The sequence below is a fragment of the Thunnus maccoyii genome, chromosome 14 (assembly GCF_910596095.1).
Source record: "Thunnus maccoyii chromosome 14, fThuMac1.1, whole genome shotgun sequence".
NCBI lineage: Eukaryota > Metazoa > Chordata > Actinopteri > Scombriformes > Scombridae > Thunnus > Thunnus maccoyii.
Genome location: NC_056546.1, coordinates 18,607,506 through 18,633,787, shown reverse-complemented (window position 1 = coordinate 18,633,787; position 26,282 = coordinate 18,607,506). Strand labels below are relative to the sequence as shown.

The following is a 26,282-nucleotide window of genomic DNA, read 5'->3' as shown; positions in this document are numbered from 1 at the left end:
TAGATGATGTGATGCAAAGTTGGAGCAGCTTTCAAAAATCTGTACATTCATTGGAAAATTATTCTTTAAATTGTATCTATTTCATGCTTAAAGGCATGAAACTGTACAGTAAGTTGTGCATTAATAGCACCAGTATGTCAGGTGAAGACTACAGTAATATGTCGACTTAAAATTATTTTGTAATTGATACTGGAGCTGCGTTGACCTCATTAGCATAACTTAATGTAATGTGTGTTGTTTACAGGGATTATAGTAAACGTCAGGCAGTATTCTACTGACAGACATAAAAAATGATGCCAACATAAAGTAAAATTAAAGAGTCTGAGCATTCAAAGATAAATATGAGGGCTATCGAGATGAAAACACATTGTTTTGATCATCAAATTTAGATTTTTTTAAGAACATTTTCTCTAATCTTTGCTTAATCCTTGTAAAGCAGACAGTTTTACCTCTTTAGGCCTTTAACAGTTATTCAAATGAAACAATCTGAGAGCTTTAGTGGAGAAAATCACAACTCACAGACATATTCAACCTGATTTTATTTCTCCAGGTTCTGCAGTAGGGATTTGTTCGTAATTGTCATTGCATTTACAATTTGTAAAAAAAAAAAAAAAAAAAAAAAAAAAAAAAAAACAGTAACAAGAAGTAATGGTTTTTCTGATAATTCAGACCCTGCTGTCAACAGTTTTATACTTTCTACTGAAGAAATAAGGTGCGAACCAACCCTGTAAAAATACTTTTACTAATAAAATGCATTACTGCAATGCTGTTTTATTTTCTTCCTACAGGAGACTTCTTCTGCCTCTCCTTGACGTCTGGGTTTGTGCAGCTGCGATACAATCTGGGGGACGGCACCCATGTCCTGCAGTCTGCTGAGAGAGTGGACTCGCGCGGCGGGACCTGGCACACAGTGAAGGCCGGCCGTATTGGACACAGAGGCTTCCTAAGTCTGGACAACAAGGAGGCCAGACAGAACGTGACTGAGGGGATGACCACCCTCGATGTTGCTACAGACATCTTTGTCGGGGGCGTGTCCACTCTGAGCTCAGTCTCCACAGACGCAACTGAAGGGGAGCCGGTGGGCTTCACTGGCGGCCTTAGAGAACTGATTCTCAACGGGAAAGAGTTTGAGTTAAATGAGAAGGGGGCTGTAAGCGGAGCAAACGTAGGGGATTGGGACGGAACTGCCTGCGGATACAAGGTGTGCCAAAAGGGAGGTCGCTGCAGGGCAACAGGAAGTGACTCATTCACATGTATATGTCCACCATCATGGACCGGCCCTGTGTGTAACCAGTCTGTAAACTGTGTGAGCAACATCTGCAAACACGGTTCCTTATGTGCTGCATCTAATGTGACATCATACAGCTGCATATGTCCCTTAGGATGGGGAGGGAGATACTGTGACACTGAAATACCCACAGATATTCTCAAGTTTGTGGGAAACTCATATGTGAAATACTGGGACCCAAGATACAACACGAGAAATTTGAAATACACACGGGTTTCTTTCAGCTTTCGCACGAGCACAAATGACAGTTTGATCACGTGGATGGGAAAGGCAGAACAGGAAGATGACGACTACCTCGCAGTTGGACTTGAGAGAGGCCACCTCAAAATTGCAGTCAATCTCGGAGAGAGACTTACCCTCCCGTTAATGTTCAGAAATCTGACTCTATGCTGCAACATGTGGCATGACGTCACCATATCTTTTAACAGCACAATTATGCAGGTTTTCGTGAACAACAAGAGGATCCTTATTGAAGACGTGGACCCGTTCGAGCGATACGTAGCCCTAAACTATGGGGGGCAGCTTTACTTTGGAGGATTTGAACTGTACAGAAATGTATCAATAGTGACATCTGGGATTTTTTCAAAAGGTTTCGAAGGAAATCTCAGAAATGTTTATTTGTTTGAAGATACCAGGCCACTGCTGTTTCTTAAGAATAGTGAGGGCTTTAATGTTTATGAAGGCAATGAATAGTAGAAGAAAATGTAAATCATTTCAGCTGTAATACTTGAAAAGTTCCTTTGTGACTTGATCTAAAACTTATTAGTTGTGTTTTATGATGTCAAACTAGTCTTTGAGGTGTTTTAACACTTGGCAGTAGTTTTTTAAGGGAAAGTTCACTCTAAAACATATTTCACTAATTGTTTTTACACTGTATAGCTCAGTCAATTTGTGACTTTCTGAAGGATCACAGTGACAGTCGGAGCTGCATAAAATACAATCATTTGGATATAATATCTCAAACACAAAATCCCAAAGAGTCACTCACTAGTTCAATGTGAATGGACACATTTCACAAACATGTCATCTGACACAAATTCATGTCTCTGTGCTCTGATTGTCTGTTTTAGAAGATATTGACTTTACAGTCTAAAAATCATTAGAATAGTACAAAGTAAATCCAGTATTCAGAGGGTTTTATCTTTAATACATTTACTGTACAAAGAAATATGAGAAGTGTTTTTTTTATAATCAACAATAAAAAAAGATTAGCTTTATTACGAACTGTACATAAACACACAGTGCAAAGGCACACTTCATTTCTAATGTATATTACAAGCCAAAATATACATACCTCTTCAATAGAAAGTAAGTAAAATAAAATAAAATATTTAAGCAATTTAAAACAAACTCCGTTTGAAAAAAAAAACAAAGCTACTGTTTAGATCTCTGTCCTCAGTTAAAGGTGCAGTGTGTAAGATTTAGTGGCAGCGGAACAGACTTGGTAGAAATGAAATATAATATTCATAAGTATGTTTTAATTAGTGTATGATCACCTGAAAATAAGAATCATTGTGTTTTCGTTACCTTAGAATGAGCCCTTTTTATCGACAGAGAGCAGGTTCTCTTCCACTGAGCCTGCCATGTTGCACCGCCATGTTTCTACAGTAGCCCAGAACGGACAAACCAAACACTGGCTCTAGAGAGGGCCTTTGGCGTTTTTCACAGCCACCGTTGGTTCTCCTACACACTTTGAAGGGGAGGGGTTGAGGGGGGAAAGGGTATTCAGTTGGTTGCAATCTGCAACCTCACCACTAGATGCCACTAAAGCCTACACACTGGTCCTTTAAAAGTTTTATGTGTTACATTCATGCCAAATGTCTGAACTTAAAACTTTTCACCAAATGATCCACACTTGAGTTGTATGTTACCATGAGACTGAAAACATTAACTGATCATCTGTGGTCAGTGCAGCAGCTCAATATGAACACGATATATACAATAAAAAGGTTAAAAATTTGAAATTGAAAATGTTCCAATATTGAGTTGGTCTGAAGAGAACATAATGATCTTCATAATCCCACTGAAATGATAGCTCATTTTGGCTGCACTGTAAATAACATAAAATGGAACTTCTATGAGGGAAATGGCATATAAGCTGCAGATCGGTGAATAAAACAACAAAAAAACTCCACTAGCAACCCAAGTAGCTGAAGTGGTTTGAACCAGCCAAGTGATCAACAAGCTGAAAGTCTCTTTCTTAGAGCTCCGAACACTCTCTAGCAGGACTTAAAAAAAAAAAAAAAACATAATTATGAGTAACTGTCTTTTGAACTTCTCCGTCCATTCTCATAATCAGAGTCCCGTCGATGTCTGTGTCTGTCCTTGTGACGGCTGCTATAGTCGTCACTGTGGTGCCTCTCTTTCCTCTTCTCACCGTAGCGGTCGTCTGAGTGTCCGTGATGCCTACTCCTCTCTCTGTACTTGTCGTTGTGGCTGCGGTCGTGTTTTTTCTCCCGGTCGTGGTGTCTGCTCTTTTTCCCGTGATGGGAGTCTCTGTGGTGGCTGTGCCTCCCATGGTCTCTGTCCTCTGTGCTTCGTGGCCTCTCCCACGGGTCACTGTATCGCTCCTCTAGACGCTTGTTGACTTTGGCCAGGGAGGGAGGTCGGCCAGATGGTTCGGGGTAACTCTCGGGGTACTGTGACTCAGGTCCAGGAAGAGCATGTGAAACGCTATCCTGAGCCCACGGTGTACCATGGTTCTGATCCTGGGGTTGTGTGGTGGAGAAAGTGTTAGGAGGAGGACCAGATGGGTAATTATAGCTGCCAGGTACCTGAGGCTGTTGCTGCTGCAGTGGGAAAGGTGCAGCGCTGTTGTATACTGGGAGAGCTGGTTCTGTTATTGAGTTATGTTGGAGCTGAGAGGCTTCTGGGTAACACACTGTTTGTGGTCCTTGGACTGTGGGAGGGTATACAGTCGGAGTTACCATAGCACCAGATTGAGACATGCCAGGATCTTCCTTCTCACTCAGGAATGATCGAATAGTTTGGTTTTGTTGCTCAGGTTTTTTCTCTGCCTGAGAAATCTGTAAAAATCCTTGGTGAAATGGTGTAACTGGATCATGTCTGCTGCTGCTCAACACAGGAACAGGTTTAGGACTCAAAGGAGCTGGGTGGCTGGTTTTATCCTTTTGTAGCACCATTGTTTTATCTTCATTCACACTGGAATAAGCAGAAGATTTTTTCAATATTCCACTTAAAGGGGGTTTTGACCTATTTGTGTTATCTGAAGCAGTCTGGGAATCTGCCTGCAACAAAGAATTCCCTTCAGTCGTTCCTTTTTCAGTTTCAGACAAAAGGCAGGAGTCACCTTTGTTTGCTGCAGCAGTGCTACTAGTTTCAGTCCCACTCGGAGCTGTTGACAAGCTTGCCAGGAATGCTTCAGTCGATACATCTGGAGGCTTATCTTTCAGAGAGACGGACGCGCTGTGTGGCGCCGCTGCAGCGTCTTTTCCTGATGGCTTGTTAGCAGCAGATGTATCAGTCTGGATGGAGAGCTCCGGTTCAGCTTTAACAGGTTTAGCTTCTTTCTTCTTAATGACAAAGCGCTCTCGTGGTGCAGCAGCTGTTGTACTTTTCGAGTTCCCACCAGTGGATGCTTCTGTTTTTGGAGCTGGTTGGGTTTTCTGGGTGTCATCTCCTGTTGTTGGAGGCTTTCCTCCGACATCTGGTGGAAGTGGTAATTCCCCACCCCAACCAACTAACACACCAGGAAGAAAGCGCAAAGGTTTTTGGGCTTCCTGACTGTTGGTCTCCTCTGATGCAGATGGTTCTTCAAAAGACTCTGTAATTGGCTCATCGACATCTTCAGTAGTGTTAAGTGGTTTGTCCTTCTCTTTTTTATGTGCAGCTGTCAAGGAAGTGAGGTAAAATTTCTCATCCTCCTCCTCCGTCGCTTGTGTATCTTTTGTGGAAACAGTGATTGGTGTGATTTCAGGAATACTCCTTGCAGTTTTGTTTATTTCCACAGGAAGGAAATCCCTTTTCGGTCTCTGGCGAATGATCAGTCCGAGGAGAAGGTTGGCACGGTTGTTTTCCAAACCTGTCAAATCATAAGATTTAAATTTGAAAGATCAGAAATGTTTAATTCACAGAGAGAAAGTAATTATAAGAGACGAGAGTTCAGGTTACCTGGCCCATCAAAGGGAACAAGCTGGTGTGGTACTTTTTCAGTGGCACCTAAGGGAATGAGATACATGTCCTTCACTTGTTTCAAGTTGTTGGACACCACCCCAAAACGCCTACGACTGCTGAAGTAGGCATATAGAAGAGTGTAAGAGATCTCATCTTCCTCTGTCTCAGGGGCGAAGCGAATCAGGCACACCTCCTTTAATAAAAGAAAAAGCATAGTGTCAGTAAAAATAGTTCTCTATGGAGAAGAGTTTTAATAGGTATAGTAAAAAATCATATATAATTATAGATGAAAGCATTTAATATCTGAATTCTACATTACGATTACATTGCGTTACAGATGCCTATCATGATATAGCACACTTTCTGTGAATTCAATGAATAAATAGTTTCTAGTCTGTGCCCACCAAGAGTGTGCACATGGTATGTGTGTGGAGGAGCAGCACCGCCCTTGCTGAACCACAGAGCACAGAGGTGAGTAGCGTGATCATAAATGACGTAGAAATGCAGTTGAAACTCTAGCACTGAGCTAAAATGAAAGGAGTGCACATAAATTAGGTAAATAACAAGTAAACATAGTCTCTACTGCATCATTTATGGTTGTGTTAGTTAACATCTGCTCTCTGTTCCACCTCGGGAGGGGCTCAGTGGGCTCAGCGGAGTGGAGGAGAGACCGTAAGCAGTGGAGAGTTGAAGACGACTACACTGGTTATGTTACTGTAAGTCCAAATGATGAAAAATATTGCCGTAAAGAGAGTGACTTGCGACACAACGAAAACAATAGAGCATAATATGAAACAATAGATGTTTTTTGTGTCGTCACATGATATAGAGACGGGTGACAAATTCAAGGAAAAACCTGAATAAATGACTGAAGAAACAAATGCAGATGCTTCCACACAGGTCAACTGCATGGTACAATTAAGCAATTAACATCCAATCATGCTCTGTGGCATGTATAAAAATGCTGAGCAGGCCCAGTTGATTCTGATATTGTATCAAGATGGCAAGAGGATAAGATCTAAGTGACATTGAAAGAGGGTTCACTGTTGGGGCACGGATGGAAGGAGCTGCGATCATAAAGACTGTTCAACTGGCTGTTGTGTTTCAATACGAACAGTGACTAAATTCACATCTGTATTTAGATCTATGGGAAAGACATCAGTAAATAGGGAAATTGTGGTTGACAGCACACATTTGATGAATGTACTGCTCATGCATTAGTGCGATATGTAGGGAAAAACAGAAGAGCAACTCTTTTCCACCCCTACAGTGAGGGGATCTGGTGGTTCTATTATGCTGTGGGGGGCATTTTGCTGGCATGGTTTTGGTCCACTTGTCCCCTTAGAGGGAAGGGTCACTGCAAATCAATACAAAAATGTTCTGAGTGATCACCTTTATCCTATGATGAAACATTTCTATCCTGATGGGAGTGGTCTCTTCCAAGATGACAATGCCCCCCATCCATAGGGCGCGAGGGGTCACTGAATGGTTTGATGAGTATGAAAATGATGTGAATCATATGCTATGACCTTCACAGTCACCAGATCTGAACCCAATTGAACTCTCCACCACCATCATCAAAACACCAAATGAGGGAATATCTTTTGGATCAATGGTGTTCATCCCTCCAGTAGAGTTCAGAGACTTGTAGAATCAATGCCAAGGTGCTCCGAAGCTGTTCTGGTGGCACGTGGTGGCCCAACACCTTACTAAGACACTTTATGTTGGCGTTTCCTTTAATTTGTCACCCGTCTGTATATCGTCATATCGCACAGTCCTAATTACAGTTGGGTGGATAATCCCTTTAAAAAGAAAGCTGCCAAAAACTCACTTTAGTTCCAGTTGCACGGATCTTCTCCAAGTAGTCCCACACTGTCTGTGGACTTATCCTCCCGCCAACTTGAATGCTGTCTGGAAGGTCCTATTGAAAAATTGAAAACAAACTTTACTTACTTACATACTTATGATGTACAATACTTTGCAGCAGCTGTTCAAACTCTAAACTTGTTAAATTGTGTCCACCTTACCTGAGTCAAGTTGTCCAGAATGCCTGATACAGGGAAAGCTTTGGTCACAAGCTTTGCCACAGCGTGCATATGAATGAAACCTCGCCATAGGGACTTCAAGTTGGAAAGGAAAGCAGCCTCTTCATCTCTTCCGGCTTTATGATCCGATCTGTGACGATTATAGCAGCAATGAAGCATCTGTCCAAAAATAAGTGGCACACAAGAACCATACAAAGTGTCAGAAATGACTGCTTACCTTCCGTCGTAGCCTGACTGAGCACTCCGGAAGCTCTCCTCTAAAACGGTGAGGTGAAGGTCGTCGTCAATTGCAGGTGGATTTGTGCTCTTTGTCTCGTCTGCTTTGGTGGACTGCCTCCTAACCACAGTAGTAGCAACTTTGACCACTTTGGTTGGTGATTCTTCCACAGGGGGTGCCATACGACCTTATAAAGGATAATTTTAAAAGATGCAGCAAGTCGGTAACTGAAGGTAATGACATGGCATTAAAGAGGAGCTTAGTGACTGAGATCAGGTTTATACCTGTGCAGATTTTGCAGTGTAGGTCAAATAAGTGAGATTTGTGTTGGTTGGTAGTGTCTTTCTCTGTTTTGGTACTCTCTTCTTTCTTCTCTGGGGTTTTTGGAGGTTCTGCTGAGACTTCTGTCGCTTTGGGGGGAGGCTCAAGCTGGAAAAAGGAGGGAAAAAAAGAAATTCAATTAGACACCTCATCCTCCTTTACTTTTCTGTGCAAATATAATGCAGTGTTCATGTTTAGTCTTACCTCTGCAGGCTCAGGTGCTTTCACTGGTTCTTGGCTCTCAATTTCAATTTCCCCTTTGTGTGTGATCTTAGTGATCGGCCGTCTCTCTGCCTCTCTTTGCTCTTTTTCAATCATTTCAATAGTCTGTAAAATGAAAAACAAAATTTGTTTTTTTGAGGGCCACTAAAATGTTTCCACTTCAAAATACAGGCATCCATTTTAACAAAAATATCAACAACAGGAAAGATATTGAAGTAAAATATTTCATTTTTTTGTTTACTAAGAACTTAAAAGGGCAAGTAACTTGATCTTAACTTTCACTTCAGAATTATTGGGCCTCATTCACAAACATCATGCGTATGAACATTTTACTCACAAATCTGGGATTCATCAATATTTTCTCACCTGAATTTAGAACTGCCTCAGACCATGTGTATGCAAAAATGATGAAACCTAGCTGTCTTAGAAAATGTAAACAGACCTTTTAACTAAATGCATAGCATATTAAAACCGCAAATGCATTAAATAACCATGAAATTGATGCCCTTTCATCCTCATCAATTATTGTCATAATTCAAAATATTCAACTATAAAAACTGAGTGTCCCAGTCCTAGCTTACAATGGAGTATATGAGAATGTCCATATTGAAATGTAACAGTTTTGGTTTTCATCGTTTTTACTGAGTTGGCCTTAAATGATCAGCTACTCCCACCAATTGGATCATCAATGCTGACATCATCCAGTGATGATGATCTTGTCCTCCTCCTCCTCCTCATGACAAAAGAAGAAGAGAGCATTATATCTGTTCAATCCACACCAACTCCGATCTGCGTTCAGTGTCTCTGTCCACAGAAGCAGCCGTCTGTCAGGTGCAGCTCTTGGGGAGCTGAGAGGACAGCGGCTGGACAAACTGCCTTCACCAGGCTGACTGACAGAAGAATGAGCTGTCGCTGATTTGTGTTTCTGTCACAAATTTATATCACTGCCGGTGTGATTAGTTTTGATGCAAATATTTGCAGGTGAGTATTTTGCATTTCTGTGTCGTTTATTCGTCACACCCCTGGTGTAAAGGCCTTTAAGATGGCATATCTAGCCTTGCTGGAAGATATTACAGCCCCTGCCTTCAGGAGAGAGCGCATCTTCAGAGACCGACACAAGTTTGAAGGGAGTGACAAATGGCTTATCAGCCGTTTCCAACTGCTGAGACAAGTTTTGCTGCAGCTGCCCTGGAGCAGCATCTAAGTCATCAGACACACCGCTCTTACCTTCTTAGGTTCAAGTCCACTATCCGTTTTCTGGCTACAGGGACATTTCAGAGGGAAACAGCAGATCAGGGTGGGATTTCACAACCTTCTCTGAGCTGTGCCAACCCATCATAAGGCTAATGCCCAACCATGTTAAATTCCCTTATGATGAACAATATCAAGAGTAGTGTGGAGAGGGGGTTCCATGGCACTGCTGGAATGCCAAACACTACTGGAGCAATAGACTGCACCCACGAGCGCATCAAAGCTACCAACTCCATCCAATTTATGAACCGTAAAAATTACCATTCCATCAACGTGCAGGTAATCTGTGATGCTGACTGCCCCATACTCAACGCTGTGGCCCAATAGCCAGGAGGTACCCATGACTCCTTCATTTTACACAACAGCACAGAAGGAATGTGTTTGGAGGCAGGAGCTGTGAGAAATGATGTGATGGCTTGTTGGTGAGCATCTTTTATGTAGGCTATTAAATCTAAACACTCTATTCTCCTTATGTTAAAATATTTTATATTGTTTAGGCGAATGTGACTATGGCCTAAAAACATGGCCGATGACCCCATTTGCCAATCCCTTAACCCCTCAAGAGGTGCCATGTGCAGGCCCCCCACATGCGCTGTAATAGAGCGCACCTTTGGGCTGCCCGTGGGCCGTCAGATGTGTTTGGACACAGCTGGGGCAAGCTCCTTTATACCCCAGAGAAGGTGTACGGGATCATTCTGGCATGCTGTGTCCTTCACAACATTGCAATGGCTCATGGCGTTCCCCTACCACCTGGATGAGAGCCGCAACTAGACTGCAGGCCACATGACGCACAACCAAATGTGGGATCTCCCCGCAGGGCTCCAGTTCAGGCTCACCATGACTTAATGCAGCATCTCTAATGACGGTAAGTTAAAATGCCTAATTTTAAAATGGCAAACTGAGTAATACTGTTACGAAATAACTGGCTTTTCCATGTTGGACACAAACACGTAGGATACCATACTGTATCTTAAGCATATCTACATTTTTCTGAAGCAGATGAAACACACAACACTTCAAAATATGCACTTATTTATAAGTGAGGACATCCAATAATTGTTCCAATGTTTCATGATGTCTTTCATGCCTGACGCTACGGCATCCAGGAGAGCCTGCTGGTTGTGGACAGCTGGTAGTCAGGACGCTGGCATGCCGACGAGATTCCTGAGGCATGCTTTGGGAAGTGGACTGTGTGGCTGGCAGCTGGGAGTGAGATGTTGACGGCACGTCATCCTACACTCCAGCATCATCTGGGACTACAATTCAAATTTGAAGTTTTGTTTGCATTGCTGCTTTCATTTGACTAAAATGGAAATGTTATCCTGATAGCATTGTACTTGTTATTTACAAAAACAGTCAATTGCAAATATCTTATTTTATTTATGAAATAAATTACCTCTGGGTGAAAGTCTGTGCTGCATGTCATCACTTTCACCCTCATTTCTTGGAAGTATCCCACTTATGGATGTCTGTCCAATAATTACAGTGAGTCTCATCTCGGGCTGACAGATCAGGTGGTCCTTGTCCTCCGGCTGTTTGCTTCTTTTCTTCTGGTTTATTATTCTTTTTTTCGCATCAACTTTAATGTCAAACCATTTCTTTTTTACCTGAGCCACAGTGCGTATCTCAGGGGACACAACATTCACCACCTCGGTTATTGCAGCCTAAACCGCATTGTTGTTTTTTTTTTTTTTATCATCATCACTCTCAAGGAAACAATTTAGAAAAGTGTACCTTTTCTGGCTTCCATCTCAGACACTATTGTTTAAATTTCTTCAGTCGTAAAATTCTTCTGCTTTTTTGCTTTGGGAGCCATGCTTCTCTTTAACAACAACTTCACCACTTCCTCTATGATACACCAAGCAAATGTATTTCCTTGTATCGAGAAATGGGGGTGTAGCAGTATGCTGATTGCAAATTGCGGGCGAGCACCTGTCGACGTGTCTTGAATCTGATGGTAATTTCGCATGGACTCTTATTTTGCGCGCAAAGTAAGAACATTTCTACGCACATATTAGTGAATGAGGCCCATTGTGAGCTATTGTGGTGAATTTATGAAACAGAATTGGAAGAAAACTACAGAAATGATTTGAACATTACTCACATGTCGGTTCTCTCTTTGTCGCCAGGCAGCCAACTCCTTTGAGGCCAGTTCCTCAGGACTCATTCGGATTAGATTAGCAGGAGATATCTCCCCCTTGAGAACCCTCTTAAACAGGACCTAAACAATACAATTAAAATAAATAAAGGCAAAACAAGTGTGAGTACTTTGTATTGAATTTGAAATGCAACACTGAGAAACTGATTTTGCATGGAAATAGTACAAAACTGTACTTACATTATTTTTAGTATCTTTGAGGTTAAACATTAAGCTTCTATACTTGTTCTTGTATTTGTTTTCAGTGTCTTTATACAAGTGAAAAAGCTCTCTCTCAGTCTTCTTGGCAACTTCAGAGGCCCTCTCCACTGAGACATTCAAATCAGACTCCTTCAACCTAAAAAGTAGAAAGCATCACATATTTGGTATGCTTGGGTAATTATTTGTAAAGCTTTAGAATAAAAAAGCAAATGTACATTTTAGCATTCGAACAATGTTAAATCATTCTTACCTCTGAATAAGGATTTCTTTGAGAGATTCACGCACACTCCGCCTGATTTCTTCCACAGATGCAGGTTTCTTTGAAGCTGAAGATGGAGTCTTACTTCTTGTCTCTAGTTTCATGTGAACACCTAAGAAGACAATATGTACTGAGATTCAGTATTGAGTTTCAATGCAGAGTTATTCCATGACACACACACATGTGACATATATGGTTGAGATGTTTGAATTTTCTGCTGTTTTCTAATCTCTAACAAAAAGGACATTGGTATTTTTTATTATTTTGAATTGAACAAAGAATGTGAACAAATCAAGTTGCAGGTGGGGTTCATCACAACTAAAACAGAACAACAGAACTGACACAACATAGATTACAGCTATTTTAAGAGACCCTACAGACACACTCCCTTATTTATTTATGTTTTTTAATTATGTCCAACAGTATTTCAAAATCCGAAAATGTCCTCCTCACTCTCTGTTGCCATTTTCTGTGAACTGTGTTATATTTCAAAATATCAACAGTGTCAAGGTTTTGGGGAGGTTATGACAAAATCAGACTGTGTCAAGTTTCAAACCTGTCACCAACAAATGATTACACTGGTTTCAGAAATGTAGTTTATGTTCTTCTTTTCCAATGATGTGCAGATACACTGTATAAATAACTGATGTCTTGAGGCATGTTTGATGATGAAATTTGTCATATGTCTTATCTGAACTGCCGCTATAAAAAGGTCTTCAAAAGTTTCCAATTTAAGTAACAGACACCTATAGCAACCTTATGTATACTCTTAAAAAATAAAACAATTTTTAGTCATATTTTGTAATTGTCTTCATTCTGATTTTGTTTATATCATAGCAACATTGAACCATGAAACCAGTATACTCAGTCTGGCCATTAAGCCACCTCAGGGTATTAGAAAAAAACAAAAATATGAATTATGTCATTATTTACAAAAAATACCTGTTTTATGAGCTGCTTCTTTCAGGTCCATGGACTGCCTTCTATCAGATTCCTATTTTAGGAAAGAAATTAAAAAAGGCCCAATTATTAATACTGCCACATATTTAGAAAGCATATTATAAACAAAAATGATAACATGAAAATATTACATATGAAATGTCAATACCTCACTGCCAAAGTTAAAAAAAACAACCCAGAATGAGATCTTAGGAAAACAAGTGAGTTTTACGTGAGAACATAAGCTTAGTGAGTACACCATGTTAACCACACACCATTGTGTAAGCCTTGTGTGCGGGCAGAGCAAAAAGCAAAAAACACAACAAACCCTTATGTACTGGTAACACTGGCTATGATTAATATCAGAGGATGAATTAGCTGGGGGAAACAAATAACAACATATCCTTTATGAATAAAAGATTTACATTTATTTAATACACAATCAAACAGCTTTATTAAAAAAAAAAAAAAATGACATGACTTACCTTTCTTACTGGTCTGACCCCCCCTGATGTGAGTGTCTGGGGGGGTCCTGGCTTGGGCTTGGGCTTGGGTGGCAGCTTATGATCCTGTACTTCAGTCTTTATTTCTGGCTTGGCTGCGCTCTGGGCCTCGGGCTCCACTTTCTTGCTTTCCTCCTCACAGCACTTCAAGCACACGTACATCTGGTCCTCCTCCTCCATTTCACGTACTTTCGTCAGGTCGAGGCCAACGCAGTCACCGTGGAACCAGTCGTCACAGCGACCGCAGCCTACCATGAACCTAAAAAGAGCCGTTCCATTGTAAAAAGGTGTGTTTGCAAATGATCGTTGTGAGCACCTGAGTGCTCTCTGCCATAGAACCAAAACTGAGAGCAATATTTAAATTCCTTTTTTGTTTATTCAAACAGCTGCTTGTTTTAACCAGATAACAGAGCATTTGACTGTAACGCAGTCCCATGGTCTTTGTTTAATAAAAAGAGATTTCCTCCTCCGTTGTGTAAATGCTGTGGCTCACTGGCTTTCACTTCCCCTTCATCGTCATTATCATCATTAGAGCTGCAATTCACTGATTAGTTGATAAACAGAAAATTAATCTGTTTAGTATTCTGATGCTTAATTAATCGTTTATGTAATTTTTCAAGCACAAAATGCAAAACGTTGCATGGTTATTGCTTCTTAAATGTGACACTTTTCCGTGTCTTACATGAAAATCTTTAGGTTTTGAAGTGTTCGTCACATCAACAAAGCAATTTTAAGAAATTGTAATGGGTATTTTTCAGTTTCCTGATGTTTTACAGACAAAATGATTAACCCTTTAATCAGGGAAGTAACCTGCAGATTAACTGATTATGAAAATCATTTTTAGTTTCAGCTTTAATCACATCTTTTGTCTTAATTCTTAAAACCGCTCAAATATTCGATGCTGCCATGAGAAAATGTAACTCAGTGTTGTTCAGTTTTGTTACAAACAGAAAAAAAAAACAGCTGTCAAATTAAATATCTTTTTCTGTCAAGTTAAACCTAAAATATACAGTAATTGAGGCTGAATAATTAAACTGCCTAGACTAGAGCTCTGATATCGTACTTCTGTATATTTAGGTGAAGTGCAACACTTACATGTTGTTATGGTGTTTCTTGCACAGACCACAGCAGTTGTTTCCATCCCATACAGTCTCACTGTTAGCGGGTTGCTCATCAGCACTTTCCCTCTTCACAACAGGGGCATTATCCGGAATAAACAGCTGCGGCTCGTCCACAGAGATGCTTCTTGCGTTTTTACTTTTTTGTCTTTGAAGGATCTTTTCTGGCTTTTTCATTTTAGCCTTTTCCTGCCCTCCTTCTTCAGGCGTTTTTAAAGAATGGCCTGGACGGCCGTGTGTCGGCTGAGCGGTCTCAACTTTGGCGCTGTTGTGAGAATGAGCAGGTTTGGTTGGACCCTGCTGATCATTAACACGGTTGACAGCTGATGGGATCTTCTTGCCTGTGGGACTGGGGGTACTTGGCAACTTTGGCTTCACTTTAAGATCTCCTGTGCCTTGTATCTTTTGCACTTTAGTAGCAGGCTCACTTTGTGTGTTATCTCCAGGCCTTTTTAAAGGTGCAATGCTTTTCTTTTCCTTCAGAGATTTAATTTTGTGCAGATCTCCTCTTTGGATAACTTTGGATGGCATATTTTGGGAAACTTTAGATCCCTTAATCGCGTTGCTTGGTTTACATGAAACCAAGCTCTTGTTCTTATTAGAAGTCAGTCCTTGTTTAGACTTAAGCAGATTTTTGTCCACAGTCTGTTGCTTTTCCTTAACATCCATCTCATTACTAACAGTAGTTCCATTGTTCTCATTGTTTTGTGGTTGTTTGATGCCATCTTTTTCTTTATTGGCTGGATTGTGCTTTTCAGACACACTCTGACTGTCAAGTGTTGTCTCTTGCGTGCAGGCGCTCCCCGTTACAGTCCCGTTGGCTGTCTGCACGTCATTAGGATTCACATACGGGCCCAGCCCAAGAGGTGCATCATCAGCAGAGCTCTTCTCACTTACATCCGTCTCTGCCGCATTCTCCGGTACGGGATTCTGAACGTTGACAGTATCATCAGGCAACACGGCATATCCAATGTCCCCACCGTATGTCAAACCATCCTCAAAGCTTACATCAATATTTTGTGTGTAAGAGGGTCCTGGAAGTAACTCGATCTTAAATCCTCCAATTGTAACAGTCAATCGTCTTAATACAACTGAAGGCTTTAGCCATAATCCACCATCAAGATCATTAACATTGATACGCCCTCCCAGATTTAATTCTTTCTTCAGCTGGGCGCCTTTAACTCCTTTCTCGATCAGAAAAGACCTCTGTAGCCTGTTGGCTGGTTTCCTTCCTGGTCGTCCTCTGGTCATGATGTTGGCGGGTGTGTTAGCAGGTTGTGGACCGCCACTATTTTCTGTTTTAACAAGAGGAAGCAAAACATAGAAAAATGTGTCACTTCATATCTAATTTAAAAAGGTGTCATATGGTGGAAATAGAGATCTAGATGAGCACAGGCTTACCTAATTCTAAATTACAAGGACGTTTCTTCGGCCTGCCGATAGGCCGCTTGACTTTTGTGGTCTCTGCAACTGTCAGTTCACTGCTGAGGCCTGTGGATGCTGAACCGTCATCAAGACCTGCCACGACAAAAACAAATAAATGAAGTTTATCTTTTAATGTATCAGTGTAAGGGCCAAATTATCAACTCAAAAACATTCTTCAACAGCAATAGTCAATTACAACGGTTGACAAGTAATTTGACTGACACTGGCACATAAAAAACTCATTAAAAAAACAAAAATCAACAAACTAATTATTAGAATAGAATTTCCCTCAGCTGTTTCATCCTTCAGCAATACAAAATATATTGACCAAGAACCAGTGTCATGATTTTTTAAAAACACAAATGCTCAAGTAAAACAAACACTGTTTAAATTTTGTAATATCTAACTGTGGTTTTATTTCTTTACAATGAAATTAAAATGGTTGTGTACATACAGGCATTTATAACAAGGTCAGGATTTTGCCTGCATATCTAAATCTAAGGAGACCTAGGTGACCTACATGGTTTTCTTTTTCAACCACCTAAAAAGTAAAATTGAAAACTGAGCACAAACATCACAGAAAACCATCACTGCTGAAGAATGAATGAGCCATTTCACGCCCAACACTAGCTGTATATGCTTTTTATACCAGTTCATTATGAATAACTTTTTATAATAAAGTCTTACATGATAGAATATGTTACTTTGCTTTTGAATTTAGTCCTGATTTGAAACCACATGTGTGTTATTTTTACACACTGCTGTCTGCAGACATACCTGTTGAGCTAGCAATTGGAAAAGTGGAGTCCTCATTGTCCAGCAGATTGAATTGAGCGCTTGCACATCCAAACATGGGATCTTTGTCACTGAGCATGTTCTTCAGTGAATCTTCCAGTCCGAGTCCTGGCCCAAACTCATTACTGGCTTCACATTCCAAGTTCTGGCCTATTATCAGGGAGTCATCCAACTGGTCACTGGGTATTAAATGGTTAAAGGTGTCCACAATATCCATGAATGCTGCTGCCTTCCTGTATGGAAACAACACAGGCAGAATCAGAATCACAACAATCTTTACTGGCCGAGTATGTTTACGCATACGAGGAATGTGACTCCGGTTTAGTTTCTCTTAGTGTATTCGAACACAGCACAACACAACAATCCTCAGAAAGATAAACAAGAAATGTTTATAAACAGGTGAAACTACTGAGCGTGACTGCATGAGAAGCAGGCTCTAATAACCTTTTTTTTTTAATGCTTCAAGACTACAAGCTACTATGTACCATCATCCCAGCAGCACAGAGTGCACTTCACTGGGCTCAGGGGACCACTGTGTGCTTCAATTGTATCTGAGGCAAAACTACTGTTCAAGAAACAGTGTGAACTACAGTGAAGCATACAGTATTAATAATGTTACAGCGTTAATTAAGTTACAACAAGTGTCTGTGTATCATCTCTAGAGGATAGCTGTCACATTAGATTAAATTACTGTGCATTAAGTATATGTTACAGTTGTTAAACATAGCTTGACTTAAAGCTAAAAACTTCTCTTCTGGGCTTCCCGCATCAGCTCCATATGCTAAATGGTTTACTGACCTCCTGCAACGTTAAAACAACGTTGACAGCATCTCAGTTTGAACAATTTCCGTCAGACAACAAGGTTTAGTAGAAATTTGAGCACTGCCAAACATCTGTTTTTGTAAGTGCTAGTGAATTCTTCTTTTTTTGCCAACTTCATGTTAAATGACCCGCAGTGTAACATTTGCTGATCAAATAAGTTGCACAACCTGAAACAGGCCAGAAGTGAATAGTGCATAAACACAACCTACACTATATTAGTTTAGTCTAGTACAGGTCACTTGACGGCACAATTTAATATCACCTTATATTACTTCATGTCCATATAGAAGCGACCAGTTTCTGCTGGTGCCAGAGAGTTGTTTGCTGGTTAGCTTGCTAACGTTGCACGGCTAACAACAACACGCTCATATGTTAGCAGGCTAACGGTAACTTGTGGAGGAAGTTACCACCCAAGGCAACTCTAAACCTTAACAGACTACGTTAGCTCTGTTTCTTTATATACACAACAAATACGTGTGCCAGAAACGCTGAAATATGTTGCATAAAATGCGTTAAATATGAAGTCAAGACAGCTCGGTGTTAAATCTGTCAGCCAGGCTGGCTAGCTCGCGTTAGCACAGGCCTTAGATACCAAGTTTGCTTGTAGCCTGGTTGCTGCTAGTTAGATGATCACGCCCACATGCATATGCTCTAACTTTTGCTGTATGGATATTTACGAGCTTTCATATGTATACGTCTCTTACCTCTTTCTCACTGCAACGCTGTATCCAGTTCATGTAAGGTTACATACTAGCACAGCAGCTCCCAGTAACTTCCCCTAACTCTGCCGTCATTCGCCCCGCTGCTGCAAAGCCCCTGACAGGCAGCGCTGCTTGTCACGTGGCTAGTGTTTATAGGTAGCACAGCAACTGATTGTAGACACATACACACACAAAAACACACGACACACACATATACATTAGGATTTTCAATCTTTACACTTTTGTAGAAAGACTTCAGGGAGGTTTATTGTATTTAAGGGCAAAATGTGTTGTTTTTGGTCCACTTTTCAAAAGCATTCATCACTTGGAAATGACCATATGGGAGAAAACGCTCACACACTGACAAAGAAGAGGCTCCCTGTGTGCTCAACTGTTGAGTTTATTTCCGTGACAAAGTGAAATAAGGAGAGACATTTAACATTTTCTTGCCTGGAGTTAAATCATTTCTACATTGTTCAAAATACTACTGTAATTTCTCCCCCTCATGTAAAATAAGACACATATGGTATAGGTTCACAGTTTTCCAAGTCCATCCTAAAATAACTCAGGTGTACAAATTGACACATGCGTTTCCGATCATAATCATTTGTCCTGTTCATACTGGCCAATCATTGTTCGTCCTGTTCAATATCTTTCAAAGTTAGACTTTTTTGTGCCAAATTCCCTCTTTTTGTTACAATCCTTCCACTGCAGCTGAACAGGAAAACCCTGTATATCTGCAGTTTCACTAAAAAGTCTGCAAATGTGGAGGATTTCCACTTTATCTGACTAACTCAGACAGCTGAAGCCTCATATTAGCTTCAGATAAACTTCTAAATACACTTTTGCTCAAAACGAGGAAACGAGTTTCAACGTTTATATGAGCACCTGACTATCTGACTTACTTATCCTTTATTATCATTTTAGGAAATCACACAATCAGACATTTTTTCAGTTACACAGAATACAGTACCATCACTAAAATTGTACATGCACGTGAATTAATTTTACATAAAGGATTCTGTGACAATATGAGCAACAGAAATAACTCAGCCTACTCTGAGAACCAAAAAGAATGAGGATTGAAATTGTTTTTTATCCCTTGAAGCTACTATCAACAGAACACAGATTTATAGCATTTTTTTTTTCCGTAAACTGTTTGTTGTTTTCAGACCAATATTAATCTTCCCCTTAAGGTTACATCATACCTCACCCTCCTAAGAAAATAGAAAAATATTCTTTCTTAAGTAAGATTAGGATATATTTTCTAAATATTGCATGGGAAGAACAATAGATTCATAAAAGACAACTGTTGCTGATGGAATTTCATGTTAAATTTCTCCAGATAACAATAATTAATGAACCAAATCAAGGTTCTGATAATGTTGTTAGTGTCTATGTACATTATTTTTGTGTTTACCTATATTATTTTTATGCTATATTGATGAAAATGTTACTACAAATTCTACAAAAAATAAACTGTCCAGTTTAGGAGGTGACATCACTGTCAGTAAGTCTTATAAAAACATGAAACTGGTACTTTTCTCTTTGACTAGTTTTTAAATAAAGGGGCAGCTCAGTCATTCAGAGCTGCCCCTCTATCTTCAGTCACAATGGGAGCAAATGATCATCCTATCTAATTATAATTCTGAATCACATTCGTTAACAGCAAGAGTTTTGTTCCTAGTTGAGCAGCCATTGTTTCAAAGCATGAAGCGAGGCCAACAATACTGCAGGCCAAATGAAGTAGAGGCTGATGAATAAGGCCATTGTTATGTTAACAACCCGGTAACAGTCCATTTCACTAAAGGTGCTTGAAGAGCATCAAAAACAGCTATTTATGACACTGAAAAACATTTGGTGAGAAAAACCCTCAGACACATTTCACAGACACACAGTATCAATTAATTGGCTCAGCTTTAAACTCAGTGTTTGTTATTGAATGCCAACTAATCAAATAAATAATTACTAAAAACGGGAGCGACTCTCAGGATGACAGCTGGTTTTCTATCCTATCCACTAGTTAACTGCTTTCAGCATACGGCAGCACTGAAAACTAGTAGACTTCTTCATTCCAAGGCTCAGAATTAAAAATCACGAATCATAGAAGTTCTTTAAGTTGAATTTAAGAAGGTACAATATGACCAGAATCAACTTCATACAAGGACTTTGAATACTGGCTTAAATTAACAGTCTATCAAATTTGAGAAATAACTTTTACAGATACATTTCTGATTACTTTCATTCAATTATATTGTTCACAGTCTGATCTTATATAATGTACCTTTAATACAGTCTCTAAAGAGTGATCCACCAATGCTGCAGTTCTTTGCTCTGATTTTACCTATGTGCATATGTCATATGCAATCAGAATTCAGCTATCAATTGTATAGACTAAATGTTAACATGACTCAGATGTTGAGACTTGTATAGTGTAACATTCATGATCTCTATCTTTTACAATGTATGTGTCACTGAACACATGAAGCTTGGATATCACAAATTAGAAAGAAGAAAATGTGCATTATTTGATTTATGTTTCTCTATTGCATGGATCAATACTATGACTGATAAGGATAAAGACTGTTAAAATGGTTACTGGGACAGCTGCTCTTTAAATCTTTCATTTTGGTCTAATCCATACCACAGAACATCTTGTTCCACAGCTGCCCAAGCCATTCGCTCTGTTGAAAACGTGGCTGCCCACTGCCCTGATGGAGAAACTACGATAGCTCCTCCTGCACCTTTGACGCGGTCTCCCATGTAGCTCAGAGACAACTGTGAAGCATCTGCAACTGATTTACCTGAGCAGGGGGAAATGGAAATATGAAATAGTCAACTAACAAATGACATTTAGAAAGTGAATATGTGGGCATGTCATGATATTCTAAAAACCTCAAGATCATTTCATTTGGCAAAAGCAGTGAAATAACCCCAAAGACTGTACATGTGGTTAAATATTCAGAAGAAATTCACCAAATGTGATACTTAACCTTGTTCAATATGTGAAAGAATGAGTCTGGCCAGTGTGATTTTAAGGATGGACTCTCCATGGCCGGTACAAGACACTGCACCACTCAAGTTGTCTGCGTATCCTCCAGAGCCTTATTCACAAGAGAGAACATGAAAAGGACATTAAATCAACTATTTTTAATCTGTATAAGGAATTTTCACACATTATTATCCCCTAACGGAGTGAAACTCAACAAACATTGAATGATAACAGAGTTGAGAGATAATTCAATTGATAAATTTAATCTTAACCTGTTTTAATAAGCAATTTATGACTTCATAAAATGTGATCTGATTCATAAAAAGTTAAGCCCATTATTTAGTAAGCTCTGTGTATTATCACAACTCTGTTTTTCATTTTTCATTTAAGTTATCACTGGTGTGTCAGTATTTATTATTCAACATAACTTAAATGGCAACTGGCCCTGCAACATTCATCACAGTTCTCTGGCTTCAATTAATGCATTTTTCTAAACTGCTAAAAACAGTCACCTACCATTGATGATGTTCAACAGTTCTTCCAAATGTTAGTTGATCAATAACCTTCTCACATAACAGCTATGTAGCAGCTGTTCTTTCAGATGTACTGATGTGGTTAGTAGTATCATTCATTCTGAATGGCCACACGGTGGCAGGGAGTGATGACAGATAGACGACAGAGAAATGACAGATAAGATGGTATGACAGATACATTCATCCTACAAAAACTTTTGTAGAGACGTGTTTAAGAGTCCAATAAGTGCAAGTGAATTAAATCATACCGATAATCGGAGAGTCTCCTACTCTGCCGACCATTTTATTTCGGATCCCTCCAGTTGATGTAGCACATGCAACATTTCCATCACAATCCACAGCAACTGCACCGACAGTATCATGTGCCCTGGAATGAAGAAAAGTTATATTATCAAATACAGAATGCACATATATGTACATCCACCATGTTTGACGTGTACATAGGTTACGTTATAAAATGAGCATTTTAACTAGACAATGCACCTTTTCTATATCAACTTTAAGGAACAGAATGATAGACTGTCAGGAAGGGATGCAATGCTGTAAACTACAAGTAGATATATATTTTATTACTACTGTAGCTGATAAGTCCTCTCATTCACTATGGCTCAATATAAAAGCATCAAGCTTTTCAGAATACAGGGGCTGTTTAAAATTGAGCAGGCATTTACCTAGAAGTCATTATCAGCCTAATAGTGTCAAAGTCACATTGTAACATTGTGTGATTTTGGGCAAAGTAAACATAAAAATCCAGTTCATCTGGTTTGAAGAGGACCACATGTAATCATGTTTTTTATACACCCACTGCATTCTCTGAAAAGGGAGTGAGTTTATATATTTCAGGATATTGTCAACACTATTCAGGCTGAAAGGGTGTTGTCTTGAGATTTATGAAGAAATTTAAGTGCAGGCAGGAACAGGTCAAAATAAAGTCACAACCTACCACTTAGAGTTGAAATCTTCCAACACACCAGTAACATAACTCTCATGCTTCTCCCATTCTTTTCTCTCATACTCGGTAACCAGCGTATCAGTGGGAACTGTGACCACGCCGATGCCCTCTGCAAACAGGTTTGCACCTCTGCTTGTCAGCATGCTGTGGTGAGTCTAAGATTTTCCATGGCAGCAAATATGTGAGGGAAAATTAGAACAGATAATATAACTCTTCAAATAACAAGAATCAATGAGACTTTGCTATTTTTCTCTGCCACACAGTTCCCCTAAGATTCAATTCAGTTTAAGATCCATAAACATTACATATTTTTCAGATAAAAAAAATAATTACTTTTTTGGTAATTTTTGATACACAACAATTTAATTTTCTTAGTGAAAGTACAATGGTCTATGGATTTAAGATTTCTTTTATGAATGGTAAACAGACTGTTGGATTCAAATACTGTTGGCCATTATTAACATTTATAAAAATGATCCGTATCACTTCCTTTCTAACCATTAGTAATCTACTATTGTTTCTTTTAAATAGAGACAAAAGTCAATTATTTAAGACAACACCTTTTCCATCACTGCCCGTGCCAGTGACACAGGGTTGGCAATGTTCTTCACTGACGACACAGCACCACTGGCAAGTGTCTTTCCATCCATGATGATGGCATCCAGCTCCACTTCCCCCTCCATATTTAGTGCTGCTCCATGTCCTGTAATTACATGTCACATTTAGTCACTAACTTAAACAACAGCTCAGACTAATGTTTGATACAGTTATTCAATGTGCAGCTGTTGGAGCCAGTAAAGTGTTTAGAACCACTGTGAACTGTAAGACACATGATGGAGTGCAAACCTTTGCCACAATTAGTCACATTTTTTGGGAGGGTGCCATCGTAGCTCAGGGGTTGAACCACCAAACATGCAACCACCCTGTTTCCAGTCTGGCCAGGGGATCTTTGTTGTATGTCTTATTCTCCTCTGTCCACTTTCTGTAATAAAGGCTTAAAATGGCCAAAAACGCTTTAAAAATGTATCACATTCTAACTTTTCCTCACTTTCCATGTATTCAATTGTATGCTGCATGCATACATCCTCAGAAGTCCACAGGGTGGTGACAAAACAATACTGAAGCAGCAACACAGCACAGTACTTGGGATGTGGGTAGTTTCTGATTATGTAATATATCATGTTGTAGTTCTCACGAAGCTTAATTTTCTAAAAATGTAGTAAGTTTTATTTAATATTTTAACACTCAGGTTGGTGAATGTTGACAGTATTTGTTTTGTATTTGCACTGACATAACTGTATTTGTTAGGGGGAGGGTATGTATCACTATGTAAAGTATTAGTAAAGAAAAAACCTTGACTGAAAAATATTTAAGGCTCATACATACTTTATTTTAGGTTCAACTTTTAACTTATTTTAGCCTGTTGTGACATGTGGGCGAGGGATTAACTTTTGTCAAGAGGTCGTTTATTAGAGATGGGGGTGGGATACATGGACTCTGTAATTATGTTGTTGTCTTTTTCAGTCCTGGACTCAGGCAGAAAAAGCCACATGCAGGCTTTTGGACTCATCCCCAAAAGATCAAACATTAATTAAAACACCAGCAGTGTGTTATTTTGTTCAACAGTTCAGGTTGTTCATGTCTAGGGAAAATGTTGTTTAGGGAGGAAATACAGTTGGGGCAGGGCAGCATAGTTTCCAGACATAATCTAAAATGTAGATTAGATTTTAGTGCAGACTCCATCTGGGATAATACCAGATTACGAGGATGAGTCCCATATTAAGTCAGCAACATAACCTCCCCTCACCCAGAGGTGGGTGGTGGTGTGCAGAGTTTTGCGTCAGCACCAGGAGATGGAGACAGTGTGCTGCATATTAAGTTTATTTAATTCATTACAAAAAAGGCTGGTGATTGGCTGCCGTGTGGACAGCAGAATGTTTCCTTCATTTATCGGAGTGAAACAGAAAGTTGCTGCTTCTAAAATTGTAAACTAATAAGATGACAGAATAATTGTGTATACCTGCATTAAACACAGCGTTGTCTTCCAGCGCCTTCACGCCTGTCTCAACAGCATCCAGTGCACATCCTCCTCTTTTCAGCACAGAAAACCCTTCACATGCTGCAGCCTTCACACCATCAACGGAGGCCTTGGCGAGATGATCCGGTATGGCCCAAGCTCCACCGTGTACAACTATGACGGCTGTCATCTTTACATTCCTGCAAGAAAAAGGCAAAGCAGGTTATGGACACAAGTTCATTCGAAAAGACAAACTGGGTTTACTGATATCTACACAATATTTTCTGTGTCCTCCAGGTTTAGTTACACTTGTCCAAGACCTTCAATTTGTAGTGTTCCATTTCATGTCAAATATTTAATTCAAAACTGTACTGGTAATTCAAAATGAGTCATTTTTAATGATTGTAGGAATGAATGTGGAAAGCCTTTATAAGATAATGATAAAACCTCTGTGCCTTTGTCTCAGGGGTAAGGTTGAATGATTTTTAATGGTAATTTTGTGCCATGTGTGTCAGTTATAGTTTAACTCAGACTCTATTCTTCACCATGGAAACAGACTCACACCTCAAGATCAAGATAGCAAAATCTGATCAAAAGCTCCAGAGTGGGAGCTACTTAATGGACATTGAGGTGAGACTGTTTTGTCAGCTACTGTTTCCAAGGTCAGGAATTCATTTTAAACTTTTAAGCTAACATGGACAAGAAGTCCTCAAAGTGCTTTTATTTGATTACTTTGAATCATACCTTTATTGTCCCATCATTGTTTTCCTCTGCAAAATGAACACCTTCATAATTCTCTCCAATTAACCTACTATTACTGTATTACTTACCATTATAGTTTTTCTCTCCCCTTCCACTTTATTCCCATCAAAAGGCATTGCGTCTTTTCAAGCCCTCATAATTAACTTGTCATGGTAAAGAATACTTTGGTAACTCTCCCCTGCTCTGCCTCTCTCACTCAGTAATACGTAAACACACTTTATAAACTGTGTATTAAACTGATCAGACTGCATACATGTGAACCACACAGCAGCTGTCTGTTATTCATGTTATACACCTGTTTGAATCAACATGTATTGATGGGGATGAAATATGGTCTTACCTTTCTCACTGATCTTCTACTGATAATCACGTCTTCCCGTGAGAGAATGTCCTCGCCATAGTCACGTGATTCATGGAAGTTAGACAAGTGTACACTTCGCCAACTTTTTTTTTTTCCTAGAATGGCGAAGTCATGGCTCACTCTACTCTGCCTCTGATTGGCTTACCCCGATATTCTTAGCCTAACCCTAACCAATCACACCAACGAAGGCAACAAGTACTAGCGAATCAGAGGCAGAGCAGGGCGGGTCAAGACTTCGCCACCTAAGCAAAGCCCCTGGATGTATT

At 39.7% G+C, this 26,282-nt stretch overlaps 3 protein-coding genes across 6 annotated transcripts in view; 1 reads left to right on the top strand and 2 right to left on the bottom strand.

The window, feature by feature from the left end:
- Positions 1 to 2,762, top strand: part of eys (eyes shut homolog) — a 170,822-nt gene extending 168,060 nt beyond the window's left edge. For both annotated transcript variants that reach the window (XM_042433937.1, XM_042433936.1), the window contains one exon: positions 789 to 2,762. In XM_042433937.1, the coding sequence (XP_042289871.1) occupies positions 789 to 1,981 (1,193 nt within the window). In that variant the 3' untranslated portion in view covers positions 1,982 to 2,762. The remainder of the gene's footprint in view (positions 1 to 788) is intronic.
- On the bottom strand, positions 2,757 to 18,503 carry phf3 (PHD finger protein 3). Of its 2 annotated transcripts, none has more exons than XM_042433938.1 (16): positions 18,403 to 18,503; positions 16,859 to 17,109; positions 16,058 to 16,174; positions 14,634 to 15,951; positions 13,521 to 13,797; positions 13,039 to 13,090; positions 12,088 to 12,208; positions 11,817 to 11,973; positions 11,583 to 11,699; positions 8,210 to 8,332; positions 7,969 to 8,113; positions 7,685 to 7,871; positions 7,450 to 7,597; positions 7,254 to 7,343; positions 5,420 to 5,615; positions 2,757 to 5,330 (listed from the first exon to the last, which is right to left on the bottom strand). In XM_042433938.1, the coding sequence occupies exons 2-16, from the start codon at positions 17,091 to 17,093 to the stop codon at positions 3,541 to 3,543; spliced, it is 5,073 nt and encodes a 1,690-aa protein (XP_042289872.1). In that variant the 5' UTR covers positions 17,094 to 17,109; positions 18,403 to 18,503; the 3' UTR covers positions 2,757 to 3,540. The 2 variants fall into 2 exon arrangements, with proteins under 2 accessions (XP_042289872.1, XP_042289873.1); XM_042433939.1 differs by lacking the exon at positions 18,403 to 18,503 and adding an exon at positions 17,961 to 18,261.
- si:dkey-103j14.5 (isoaspartyl peptidase/L-asparaginase) lies at positions 18,486 to 26,282 on the bottom strand. 2 transcript variants are annotated; one of them, XM_042433941.1, is made up of 8 exons: positions 25,996 to 26,282; positions 24,897 to 25,093; positions 23,437 to 23,579; positions 22,868 to 23,031; positions 22,173 to 22,291; positions 21,393 to 21,503; positions 21,044 to 21,203; positions 18,486 to 18,567 (listed from the first exon to the last, which is right to left on the bottom strand). In XM_042433941.1, exons 2-8 carry the CDS (start codon positions 25,081 to 25,083, stop codon positions 18,543 to 18,545), a joined length of 909 nt encoding a protein of 302 aa, XP_042289875.1. In that variant the 5' UTR covers positions 25,084 to 25,093; positions 25,996 to 26,282; the 3' UTR covers positions 18,486 to 18,542. The 2 variants fall into 2 exon arrangements, with proteins under 2 accessions (XP_042289875.1, XP_042289874.1); XM_042433940.1 differs by lacking the exon at positions 18,486 to 18,567 and having other exon boundaries at positions 18,782 to 21,203.